At 64.1% G+C, this 13,080-nt stretch overlaps 1 protein-coding gene across 5 annotated transcripts; it reads left to right on the top strand.

The window, feature by feature from the left end:
- Positions 1-4,876: 4,876 nt before the first annotated feature.
- LOC109246887 (mas-related G-protein coupled receptor member F) lies at positions 4,877-12,793 on the top strand. Of its 5 annotated transcripts, none has more exons than XM_019415248.2 (5): positions 4,877-5,041; positions 5,933-6,025; positions 7,594-7,642; positions 7,756-7,869; positions 10,942-12,793. In XM_019415248.2, the coding sequence occupies exons 4-5, from the start codon at positions 7,822-7,824 to the stop codon at positions 11,923-11,925; spliced, it is 1,032 nt and encodes a 343-aa protein (XP_019270793.2). In that variant the 5' UTR covers positions 4,877-5,041; positions 5,933-6,025; positions 7,594-7,642; positions 7,756-7,821; the 3' UTR covers positions 11,926-12,793. The 5 variants fall into 5 exon arrangements, with proteins under 5 accessions (XP_019270793.2, XP_019270794.2, XP_019270791.2 ...); XM_019415246.2 differs by having other exon boundaries at positions 4,878-5,041; positions 7,569-7,642; XM_019415245.2 differs by lacking the exon at positions 4,877-5,041 and adding an exon at positions 5,142-5,527.
- The last annotated feature ends 287 nt before the right edge of the window (positions 12,794-13,080 follow it).

Below are 13,080 nucleotides of genomic sequence, written 5' to 3' on the forward strand. Positions count from 1 at the left end.
GACAGACAGGTCATGTGTGGATGGATGATGGATGGATGGACAGATGGACAGGTCACATGTGGATGGATGATGGATGGATGGACAGACAGGTCACATGTGGATGGATGATGGATGGATGGATGGACGGACAGATCATATATGGATGGATGATGGATGGACAGACGGACAGATCACATGTGGATGGATGATGGATGGATGGACAGACAGGTCATGTGTGGATGGATGATGGATGGATGGATGGACAGACAGGTCACATGTGGATGGATGATGGATGGACAGACGGACAGATCACATGTGGATGGATGATGGATGGATGGACAGACGGACAGATCACATGTGGATGGATGATGGATGGATAGACAGACAGACAGGTCACGTGTGGATGGATGATGGATGGACAGACGGACAGACCACATGTGGATGGATGATGGATGGACAGACGGACAGATCACGTGTGGATGGATGATGGATGGATGGACAGACGGACAGATCACATGTGGATGGATGATGGATGGATGATGGATGGATGATGGATGGATGGACAGACAGGTCATGTGTGGATGGATGATGGATGGATGGACAGACGGACAGATCACATGTGGATGGATGATGGATGGATAGACAGACAGACAGGTCACGTGTGGATGGATGATGGATGGATGGACAGACGGACAGACCACATGTGGATGGATGATGGATGGATGGATGGACGGACAGATCATATATGGATGGATGATGGATGGACAGACAGACAGATCACATGTGGATGGATGATGGATGGATGGATGGACGGACAGATCATATATGGATGGATGATGGATGGACAGATGGACAGACCACATGTGGATGGATGATGGATGGATGGACAGACGGACAGGTCATGTGTGGATGGATGATGGATGGATGGATGGACGGACAGATCATATATGGATGGATGATGGATGGACAGACGGACAGACCACATGTGGATGGATGATGGATGGACAGACGGACAGATCACATGTGGATGGATGATGGATGGATGGACAGACGGACAGATCACATGTGGATGGATGATGGATGGATAGACAGACAGACAGGTCACGTGTGGATGGATGATGGATGGATGGATGGATGGATGGATGGACTGTTGGATGGATACGTGGATGAACGAATGAACGAATGAACAAATGAATAATCTCCCTCATGAAGGACGGAGGACAATGTCGGCTTCTGCATTCATGCCCAAGATGCACTTTCCATCACAGGTGGTCCAGCCCAGCTGGAGAAAGGGGAGAGTGGAGGAGGAGGGGTTCGCACGCACCCTTGCCCATCAGGAAAGCCAGCCAGGCGTCGCAGAGACCTTTGAGTAACCTGCAGGGCTGGAGCCGAAAGGGCAAAGGCACTAACCTGGGAGACCCAGACCACGTCCACGTTTGCCTTGTCTCCTGGAGGATCTCAGCCAAGGGCAAGAGAACAGGGCGGACCACGGGGCCCGAAGGAAGCAGCCTCTCACCGTAAGAAGGGGTGCAGTACTGGGCCGTAACACGACACGGGTGAACCTGACGACTTTGCGCCGACGGGAAGGAACAAAGCACGAGAGACGGCTGCGTGTGTCATTCCATTTCCATCGAGCGTCAGGACAGGCGAGTAAATCCAGGGAGACGGACGGTGCATTCGTGGTCACCAGGGGCTGGAGGGCGGGGGGGGGGGGGGGAGGGGGAGTGCAGAGTGACCGCTCGCGGGTACAGGGTTTCTTCTGGGGTGACAACGCGTTCCCTACTGAGACGGTGGTGACGGCTGCACAAGTCTGTGAACACACACTAAAACCACTGTACACGTTAAAGAAGTGAGCTGTCTGCTGTGTGAACCAGATCTCAGGAGCCCTGCTGACAAGGGGGAAGACTGGCCTACCGGAGCTGGAGGGGAAGATGGGCACGGGGCTTAGAGCAGAAGCATCACCAAGCCCCCCCCGCCCCCGCCCCTGCCATCCCTCTGTAGTACAACTTGGGAAACCGAGGCTCAGTTTCCCCTGGTTCATCAGAGGCAAAGCCAGGACGAGATCCCGGGGCTCTGGACCTCTGCCCGTATCTCAATGCCTCCGTGCCCAGTGCTGGGGGTGCAGAGATGAAGCGGCCCCAGCCCCCAGCTCAAGTCCTGCAGTGCGGGTGGGGGGCTGGGGTGGGGGGGTGCAGGTGTCCAAGGGAAACACACAGTCACTCCTTGGGCCTCAGTTTCCTCACTTCCAGAATCTGGGCACCTTGCAGGCAGGGCTCACGACTGTTTCATTCATCAGTGGCTTCCCAGAGCCTAGAACAGCGCCTGGCACAGGGCAGGTGCTCAGTATACACGTGTTGAATGAGACCTGTGAGACGGGGGGTGCTGTAGGATCGAATGACGGAACCGATGGCAGACCCGACTCACAGGACACAGGAAGGTGCAGCTGTGGTTGTCCTGGTCACCCCTGCACCTGTCCCCTGAGCGCATGGCACAAATGGCAGCAGAAGGGTGAGGACGGCACAAGGAGGGCCCGGAGGGGCCGTTCAGAGCGGCCCGGCTGGGGTCACGGCCACCCAATTCACCTGTGCGGCACGCCTCCCTACCCCAGGGCCTTTGCTCGTGCCCACTTCCTCTGCTGGGGATGCCTTCCTGCTCCTTCTCCCCCGAGTCACTCCTGCCCAACTCTCCACGGGCTCCACCATCACCTCCTCAGAGAAGCCCTCCTGAGCTACCTGGCCTCCTGCTCAGGTGTGCTTTCACGCGTGTCTGGGCCGTCTGATTCTGGTCCGCCTCCGCTGGACTTCCACCGTCCTGTTCGGCAGCCTGGGGCACGGCGCCCGGCACTTAGCGGGCACTCAGTGGATGCCAGCAAGAGCAGGGAACTCCCTGGGGGCCGTGCGGTGCGGCTCAGAGGGGCCGCCGGAGGGCTGGTCCCCGCCCGGCCCGTCATCTGGCAACAGCAGGGCAATTGTGGACCCCAGAAGGGCCCTGTCAGGAGCCAGAACCTGCCTCCCACCCCCAGGAAGCCCCAGCGGAGGCGGGTCCCGGCCTGCACCCTTGGCCCGTGGCCGGGGACAATTACAAATAAAGATCCTCTGTACCGGGAGGATGGCGGGGTGGTGGCGGCCCAGGGCACGAGGACAGGATATGAGAGAGCAGGGAGGGACCGACCGTGGCCTTGGAACCTCGGCACCGTCCTAAGCCCTGCGGAGGGAGCCCGGGCATGAATGAATGAATGAATGGCGCCAAGCCCACACACGGAGCCTGAGGCAGCGGGAGGCCGAGCGCCAGCCCGGGGCGGGGGCTCCCCCACTGTCCCCGCGGGAGCCCAGCCCCCAGACCTGCCCCCCACGGCCCCGACTGCCCGCTCCAGGTGGGCACACCGGCTGGGGGGCCCAGAAAAAACCCAGGTAAAGGACGACCTTCCCATTTAGGAGTCCCTCCCATTCGTCTCGAAAGAAAGAAATTTCCAGACCAAATAAGGCTTTAGAGCTCCTGTCCACTTCGCACAATTCCTTTTAAGTGTCCAAATGCAATTACACTTGGAACTTGTCTGCATCCAGCCTCCCCCGGCCTCCTCCCACCTCCCCCTGGCCCCCCCACGTAAACAAGCAGCCCAGCTGGGCCCCAGCTGGCCTGCCCTGGGGAGGAGGGGAGGGTCACCCCCGCTGCCTGCTCCCTGCCCAGCCTCTCCCTCTCTCTCTCTCTCTCTCTCTCTCTCTCTCTGGGGCGTAGCCATGAGCTTTAGCCTGCTAGGCCCTCCTTCTCACCCCCTCCCTAAAAACGAAGGCCCCCAAAGACCCGCTGGGCCATGCAGGGCACGGTCCGAGGCTCCCCCCTCCGCTCTGGGGTTTGCAGGGACGTCGGGTCCCTCCATCCAGGGTCAGGAGGCCCGTGGCCCCAGGGCAGGTGCCAGGGCCGCGCTCTATTTCTGGGTCCTCTTCAGGGTGCCCACCCCGCCCCCCATCTGGGCACCATTTCCTCCCACAGAGAAAGCACTGATGGGAACTCCCTCGGGCTCCCCGAGGTCATGAGAAAGTTGGCCCAGGGCAGGGGTGTGTGCCTTTCCTGGTGCCTCCCCGGGGAAGCCGCTCCTCACCACTCCCCGTCCTCACGGTCCCCCCTGGGGCCCCTGCATCCCCCCCCCCACCCCCGCCTCAGGGTTTGGCTCGCTGCCCCAGGACCCTGAGGAGGCTCACAGGGTAGGGGGGAAGCCTGACTCATCCTCCCTCCGGTCAGGCACTCACAGCCCGCCAGTCCCCCCCCCCCCCCAAGGCGAGCGCTGTGATTTTCCCCTTGTGCCATCTGATTGCTATTAGGGCTGGAGAAAGGGAATTCCCGGTTCCGTAAGCCGGCAGGGCACCCCCCCCCCCCGCCCCAGGCAGATCTCAGGTGGGAAGGGGGATGGGGCCACACCTGGGTGGCATTGCCGTCTTGCCCCCCAGTCTACCTCTCAAAAGTGCCTGCGCCACCTTCTCCACGGAGCCCTCACCTTGCTACCTCCCGGCTCCTCCGTACCAGCCCTGACTGCATTTAAACCACCGGGTGGGGACCTGCCCCTGGCGGGCCTGCGCGCCCCGAAATGCCCAGTGGGAGCCAATCCCAGGCAAGCGGACAGCCCGGTGCTGTTTTTCCAGAGCAGCCCAGCGGAGCTGCGAGGGCGCAAGGGAGATGAACGGCTGGACTCCCGAAGCAGTGCTCGGGCCAACATGACGTCACCGGGCCGGGGAGATGAGCGCCCAGCGAGGCCTGGGAGGGGGGGGCTCCCGAGCGGGGCATTCCTTCCCGAAGCTTCATCCCAGCTGGGGCTCGGCCCCTCCTCCCCCCTCCTCCTCCCCTTCCCCCTCCCTCCGGGCCTGGAATTGGGTTTGGGGCGGGTTCTGCTCCCAAAGCCATCTCCTCCGGCAGGCGGGCAAGCAAGGGCCGTCCTCTGCTCTGAGCTCGCGTTTTCTGAGGCTCCAGCCGGTGCTCTGGGCTGGCCCGCTGCCCCGGCGGGTCGGCGGCCAGAGGCCGGTGTCGTGCTCCGGGAAGGAGAGACCTCCGAGGACCTGGGCAGCTGCAGGTGGGTCTGCGGGGGCCCTGGGCCCAGCCAGGGCGTTCTGGAGACCAGGGCTGCAGGGAGGAGGAGGCCAGGCGGGGAGGGAGAATGAGGTGGGCGCCGTCAGGGCGGGCAGCCCCAGAAATCACGTGGCTTCAGGCAGGAACCCTGACACTCCAGAGCCGCCTCCCGCACACTCCCGAGGCCCTGACGGTCCCCCCTCCGGCGGCGGCAGGAGCCGGCATCCTGGCAGGGCCTGACCCCCGTGCTGTCCTCCACTCCCGACCTCCCCCTCTGGCCCTACCCCCACCCTCGCCAGCCGTCCAAGTCCGCTTTCTGGAAGGGCGGGAAGGGAACACCCAGCCGGCAGCGTCCCAAGTGCAGAGAGATGGCTCCCACTGTTCCCAGGGGCTTGCTGCACGGCCCGCGACCTCCCACCTTCTCCCGGACAGATGGCACCTGGAGTGCTGTGGGCTCTCCAGTCCCCAGAGTAGCCTCTTCGATTCAGTTGTGAGCTGGGGGGGCGGGGGAGCAGTGGGGTGGCGAGGAGAGGGGCTGGGAAGACAATCAGGGAAGCGGGGCTTGACCGTGCCCACTGGAGGACAGCCTCGCCCTGTCCCCGACAAACTGGGGGCCGGCTCGTGGCAGGGTGGGCCGAGAGGGGGCAGACAGGCGGCCGGAGCCCCAGTGGGCCTTGTGCCTTGAAGGGAGGGTCAGGGGTGCACTGAGCCGACAGCTTTTGTCGTCTTGCTGTAGCAGCAGCTGGTTCTGCCACAGTCCAGACCCCACCCCAAGAATGCGCGAGGCGCCCACCCCTCCGCCCCTGCTCGCACACGCCGCTCACGCACATGCCTTACGCGTGTCACACACACGTGTCTTCTCATCGTCCATCTGGGGGGTCCGCTTGGCTTCCAGATCTCTGCCCGGGCGCCGTAACTTTCCAGACTGCCCGTGGCAGGCGGGAGGAGACACAGTAGGGAGGCCCCCACGTGGAAGCAACCGGCAGAGGTGAGCCCTTCCTACGAGCCGGGTCCAAGCTGGGCATCACGGGCTGGCCCCGGCCGGCTGCCCTTTCGGGGCATCTGTGTGCCGGGGGCCTCGCTCGGCTGGGGTGAGAGGGCAAGGTTTGCGGCCAGGACGTCCCCGAGGGCCCAGACCCAGGATGGCGTGCGACCAGGACGACAGAGCGGGAACGCTGGGGACAGGGGCGAAGGGGACCGGGAAGGATAGGGTCTGAGGGGCCGGTAGCTTTGGGGTTGCAGGCAGGAGAGGGAAGCCCCAGCGGGTGGGTAAGCAAGAGACCCGGGGGAGGCAGTGGGGACAGTGCAGGGGCTGGAGCCCGGATGACGCCTGGGGGGCGGGGGGGGGGGGGGGGCTACAGATCCACCCTTCGCAGCACCTGCTCTCTGCACCCACACGCTGCACACGCACGCAGACTCGCCCACCTGTCGTCGAGCACCAGGGCCCCCACCCCGCGTACAGCCACCTGGGCACTGGCGCCAGCAGGCACTGTCACGGCAGGCCACACCCAGACCCACCTGCCGGGCGCACAGGCGCTTGCCCACAACACACACGGCCACTCTGCCCAAGGGCCTGGGGCAGAAGGGCGCTGTGGGGGGCGGGGGCCGGGAAGGGAGCCGGGCCGCCGGCGGGCCAGGGGTCTGATGCCCCGCGCCGTTCTCCTGTTCTCCGCGCATCCCCCCCCGGCGCCGGGGCTCGGGGCTTGAGCGGACCAAGCGTTAAAGAGGGTGCAGGCAGCGCGTGGACGGCCCCCCTTCCCAGCCAACGACCGGCGCGCCTGGCTCGGCCCGCCCCGGCCTTCCCCAGGCCTGCCGCGTCGGGGAAGGAATTCTGGGGGAGGCCGCCGAGCAGCAGCATTCCTCGCATGGGGAGAGGGGTGCCGGCGGCCTGCGGCTCAGCCTCAGTTTCCCCACCTGCACGGGGGGAGGGACGGGTGCTTGCCTGCTGGAGCAGAGCTCAGGTTGGGGGACGGGAGACCGTCCGAAGGGGCACCTGGGGCAGATGGACCAATGCTCTGCCTCCCCCAGGCGGGGATGTCCACCCCGCCACCCCCAGAGCCGTCCTGGCTGGCTCCCTCCAGCTGCTCCAGCCCCTCTGGTCTCAAGCACGCACAAAATCCCCGAACTTGCTGTTGTCACATGCACCCCGGGCAGGGGACCTCACCTCCCGGAGCCCTGGAGTGCCCCTCATGGGGGAGCAATGCTACCTGCTCCGTAACGGGGAATGAAGACCAAAAGGGGTGGTGGCCATTGGGTTGGCTGCCACTGACTGCCAGGGACCCCTGTGCCACCACCGTGGGCCGGCAGAAAGGAGGAGCCCAGGAATGTGTACGGGTATAAATGTACATCCCCAGAAGCCCTCTGGTCCCAGAAATCTCACAGATCGAGCAAGAAGGGGGGAAGGAGAGGGGCTTCTCCCCTAGCAAGCAGCAGTGAGTATCTAGAGTATCGGGGGGGGGGGGGGGGGGGGACGAGGAGCCCAGGCAGGAGGGGACAGTGCATATGGATGTGACCTGTCCCATACTCACCAGGATGACCTCTGTGCCTCCCACACAGCCCTGCCCGGAGGGAGCCACGTGCTGGCTTGTCAGCCTTTTCCTCTAAGGTGAGAGCCCCTGGGGCCTGGGGACGGGGATCCGGAAGGTGGAGGGGCTTTCTGGGCGGGGGGAGCGGGGGGGGACACGGCTGCCCTGACGTGACCCTTTGTTCCTTTGCCAGGGGAGGTGTGCGGGGCCGCGAGCCGTGAGCGGAGCCGTGAGGAGTCTGGACTCGCCGGGCCTGGAGATGGTGGGAAACTGTTCCTGGGAGGCCCACCCCGGGGACAGGAACAAGGCAAGTGCTGGCCGGCAGCAGAGGGGGTCCGGGCACCGTCGGGCCGGGTGGGGTGGGAGAGGCAGACGGAGCCCAGGACCCCCTCCCCCTGCACTCTGCCGCCCGGGCCCATCGTCTGTCAAAGGACGAACAGGTGGGCGGCAGGCCCTGTGGACCGTGTGGCCCCCCAGGTCTCCAGTGTCCTCATCAGTGAGACAAGCACGGGGAACCGAAGCCTCGAATCCCTCCCTGTGCAGACCCCGTGCTCCGTTACCACCTTGACCGGCCTTGTTCCGCCTCTCCCCCGTGGAGACGGGGTGGTCAGCTTTCTCCCGTGGCCGGTCCCTGCCAGGAGGCCCTGAGACGCGGGCTGCAAGGTGGCGCTGACGGGCCACCCCGTGAGGCCAGGGTCTGGCGGTCCAGGCACCCGCCGGGGCCGAGACTCTGACAACGCGCCAGGCCAACACCCCTTCTTCTCTCCCCAGCCCCCTACTTCTCTGAGGTCCTTGAGAATTCTGGAATTCCCTTCTCAATCCCAGGCGAAACAGTCTCCAAGTTGGAGGGACCCCCTCGAGTTTACCTAGTACGACCTCATCCACATTCGAGGAGACCCAGGCTTGCGATGGGCCAGTAACTAGACTGGGACGAGCCCCGAGGTCTGAGCAGAGGCTGGACTCCCGCCCGGGGCCCGTGTCCCTTAGCCTCCTCCCATAGTGACCACCGTGGAGCAGCAGCCACGGGACGCAGCGATGGGACTGGCTGGGGAGAAGTCTCCAGAAATCTCCAGAGAAAACCAGAGCCCCGGGAGGGGGGCCAGGCTCCGGGGCAGGCATTTTACAAGGCGGGATGTGGCTGGAGATGGCAGCTACGTGCCCCGTGACTCACCCGGCCCTCCCGCTCTGACTCCGAGGAAGGGATTGCAGACTTTTTCCAGCCTGGAGAAGCTCTGAGTGATCCCTCTGCGTGGGCTTGTCTGGGCACCGGGTCTTACGGATTCTGGGTCTGGTGCCCCAGCCGGGGGCGGGGCGGGGGGGCGGGGTGGGTGGCACTGCTCCATGGCCTGGAGCAGTCAAAGCCAGCAACAGGAGAGGCCGAGCAAAGAGGAAGCCAAGGGGCTTGGTGGCTGACAGACAGACAGACAGACAGAGACGCTGAGCCAATAAATGTACCTAGAGGATGATGCGTGGTGAATAGGACGCCCTTGAAGAGCTTGCCCTGACCTCACAGAGTCTCCCCAAGTTTGGCCAACGCCCTCCGGCCCCTGCTTGCAGATTCCCCTTGACCGGAGCCAGGACGGAAAGGCTGTTACGGGGGATCAGGCCCCAGCTCTCTGGCAGAGCTGGGGGCCATCTGGAAGGTGGCAGAACGCTCCAGCCTCCAGAACCTGTTTGTTTTCTTTGGGAGGGAGTCACGAGCAGTGGGAACCAAGGAATACCCGCGTTACCCCGGGGTCAAGGGTCAGGTTCAGGCTCTGTGGGAAGGGCTAGTGATATCTTCCCGGGCTGAGAGAAGGCGGTGACAGCGCTCTGGGCAGCCTCGTCACTTGGAATGAGAGGTCAAAATGACAGCCTGAGAATGCATCCAGCCTGTAGATGTGTTGTGTTTGGCCCACAGGATGTTTTTTAAATGCAAACATGTAAAGATCAGGGAGGTTCACGTTACAACCCAGAGTTCTGGCTTCTCTGGGGAAAGGGCGATGGGGCCAGTGGGCCCACGGTCCTGTCCCCCACCCCCCCCAAAACCCGCCCCCCCCAGCACCCACCAGCTGGAGCAAAGCCCACCTTGCTCAGATCTGCCGCCCCTCCCCCACAGTCGCAGGGGACCCACCTCGCCCAGACCCAGCAGGCAAGACAGAAACCCAGCCGGGTGCCCTCAGGCAGCCACAGCTTGTTCAAGTATCAAAGTGCTTCCCCAGAGCATAAACAGCTGTGGCCTCCAGTGTCTCCCCCTCCCCAGGGAATCCCTGGCCCGCACCGAGACCCGTCATGATCCAGAAACCCAGAGTCTCCCTGGCCCCCCAGGGGACCGCCTCTGATTCCCCAGGCCTCTCCGATCCCATTACGGGACAGGGTCCTACTCCAGTTAGGGCCAGGGTCCACTTTTTAAAAATCAATTATTTTATTTTTAACTTTATTATTTTTTTTAGAGAGAGAGAGTGAGAGAGAGCTCTGGAGGGCGCTCGTGCGAGCAGGGGAGGGGCAGAGACAGCACCCCAAGCAGGCTCCCGGCTGCCGGCGCAGAGCCTGACTCGGGGCTCAATCTCATGAACCCCGTGAGATCACGACCCGAGCCGAAACCAGGAGTCGGACGCTCAACCGACTGAGCCACCCAGGCGCCCCCAATTTTTTTTTTTTTTTTTAAGTATTTTCATGTTCGGGTGGGAAAATGGCAAACGTACAGGAGACGGGCGAGAGCCGCTCATACGCAGATACGCCCTTCACCGGTTCATCGTTAGCCTCTTACCACCCGCGCTTTCTCTCTGTGCACCTCACGAAAGGCTCCTTCCCAGAATTCTTGGAAGGCAGGTTCGCAGACACCAAGCCCCCTGGTCCCCAAACAGCCCGTACCCCTTAAGAACAAGGACATCGCAGGACACGCAGCCACAGTGCATCTGCCCGTTCAGGAAATCCAGGGCTGGTGCCATCCCAGGACGCGCGGTCCATTCGCACATCCCCCCGGCACCTCGTGACATCCTCTCCGGCAACCCTTAGAGCCACCGCGAGGTCCGGGACGCCGCGTGGCCTTTCCGGTCGCGGCTTCATCGTCCTGCCATCTGGAAAGGTCCCCCGGGCTTTCCTCACCTCTCGTGACGAGGACACTGGTGGCCCAAAGTCTGTTCCGACAGGCGGGCGATCGGGTGCCTTTCCGGGGGACTGACGTCGCCCGTGTCGGCCCTCTCCAGGCTACTAGCCACAGGCTCTGCGACACCGCGGCGCAGAGTGGTGGCACTAGGCGGGAACGGGGGTGGCCTCTGCTCCAGGGCCAGCCGCTCCGCGAGCCTGTAAGCAGGACCCGGCACGCCGGGCTGCAGGTGCGGGGGTGGGCGCGGGGCTCAGCCAGCATCACAGGCGTCTGCCCTCTGCCCCCGCACAGATGTGTCCCGGCGTGAGCGAGGCCCCGGCGCTCTACGGCCGTGGCTTCCTGACCATGGAGCAGATCGCCACGCCGCCACCGCCGGCCGTCATGGACTACATCTTCCTGCTCCTGTGTCTGTGTGGCCTGGTGGGCAACGGGCTGGTCCTGTGGCTTTTCGGCTTCTCCATCAAGAGGAGCCCCTTCTCCGTCTACTTCCTGCACCTGGCCGGCGCTGACGCCGGCTACCTCTGCAGCAAGGCCGTGCTCTCCGTCCTGAACACGGGCGGCTTCCTGGGCACGTTCGCCGCCTACGTCCGCGCCGTGTGCAGGGTCGCGGGGCTCTGCATGTTTGTCGCCGGCGTGAGCCTCCTGCCGGCCGTCAGCTCGGAGCGCTGCCTGTCGGTCGTCTTCCCCGCCTGGTTCTGGCGCCGTCGGCCCAAGCGCCTGTCGGCCGTGGCGTGCGCCCTGCTCTGGGCCCTGTCGCTCCTGGTCACCACCGTCCACAACTACTTCTGCGTGTTCCTGGGCCACCGAGCGTCCGGCGTGGCCTGCAGGCACATGGACGCCTTCCTGGGCATCCTGCTTTTCCTGGTCTTCTGCCCGCTCATGGTGCTGCCCTGCCTGGTGCTCATCCTGCACGCGGAGTGCAGGGCCCGGAGGCGCCAGCGCTCCGCGAAGCTCAGCCACGTCGTCCTGGCCACGGTCTCGGTGTTCCTCGTGTCCTCCATCTACCTGGGGGTCGACTGGTTCCTCTTTTGGGTCTTCCAGATCCCGGCCCCCTTCCCCGAGTATGTCACCGACCTGTGCATCTGCATCAACAGCAGTGCCAAGCCGGTCGTGTACTTCCTGGCCGGGAGGGACAAGTCACAGCGGCTGTGGGAGCCTCTCAGGGTGGTCTTCCAGCGGGCCCTGCGAGACGGCGCCGAGCTGGGGGAGGCCGGGGGCGGCACGCCCAACACGGTCACCATGGAGATGCAGTGCCCCTCTGGGAACGCCTCCTGAGAGGCCAGCGCCCGGGGGGAGGCAGGGGCCGCGGCCTCCAGAGACCTTCTGCCGCAGGACGGGAGCTCGGCCACCGCCCCGGGGCCCAAGTGCAAGGAGAAAAGTCGCTTCCTGCCCTCGCGCCTCCTTCCCCGCGGGCTGGAGGCACTAGGGGCCACCGGGAGACTGAGAAGCCACCTGCAAACGGGCCCCGACAGATCCCCCCCGAGACATTGTCCTCGGCGCCCAGAGGCCTACTGTATGGAAGTCACCCCGGGCTGGTCAAGGGGAGGCGGGGGGTCACCCAGGCCCGTCCGCCTCCTGCCCCTTTGAATCTGCCCTCCTTGAAAATGACACAGCCAGCGCGGTCGCACCCGGGGTCAGCAGCTGCGCCCCCGCTAGGGCACCTGTTCTCTCCATTCCATCCAGTCCGAGCAATGTCGGGGAGCCGACCTGAGCGCAATGGTGCTACCTGGGAGAAGGTTCTGGTTAACCTGCCTTGGAGTTCGGTCTATCTGCACACTACGCCCCAGCCCCCGTCCAGGAATCCTTTGGGGACTTCAATGGGGGCGGAGGGGGGGTGGTTTCTGGTCATGGCAAGCAGCCTGCCGGGACAGAGCTCGGGCCAGCGTGGGCAGATCGCTCCCTTCTCGGACTCCTTGCGGCCAGCCCCTGGACCCCCTCCGGAGTGCAGGCTGCCATGTGCCTGGTCCTCGGGGCTCGGCAGACGGGCCAGCAGCCTCTGGGCTCCAGCCCCCGCCTGGGAGCAGGCGCTGGCTCGGCCCGGCCACCCCAGCCCACCTCCAAGCACAGTGGCCCTGTGCAGCCCCTGCAAGTTTTATGGAAGCCAATAAATGTATATCAATAAACATTTTATATCGTGCACTGAGCAAGGCTCCCTGCCCTCGGTCCCGTCTGTGTTCTTCCGCGGTGAGGGCGCCCTTCAGCGCCTATGGGCCCAGATGGCCGCCTGGTGCCCCACCCAACCTGCTCTGTACCCCAGCTCTTGTGTCCCCTCCCCTGGCTGGTCCGTCTACACCTCCGGGATGCCCCCTCCCCCGGCTGGTCTGTCTATACCTCCAGGGTGCTCCATCTCCTGGTAGGGTTTCCACCCCTCTGCCAGAAGGGGCTTTGGTCAGCCGCACTGTCCTCTTGGCTAAAGCCTGTGCCCTTTCT

This window comes from Panthera pardus, unplaced genomic scaffold, assembly GCF_024362965.1.
Source record: "Panthera pardus isolate Hobbes unplaced genomic scaffold, ASM2436296v1 HiC_scaffold_12, whole genome shotgun sequence".
Classification (NCBI taxonomy): domain Eukaryota; kingdom Metazoa; phylum Chordata; class Mammalia; order Carnivora; family Felidae; genus Panthera; species Panthera pardus.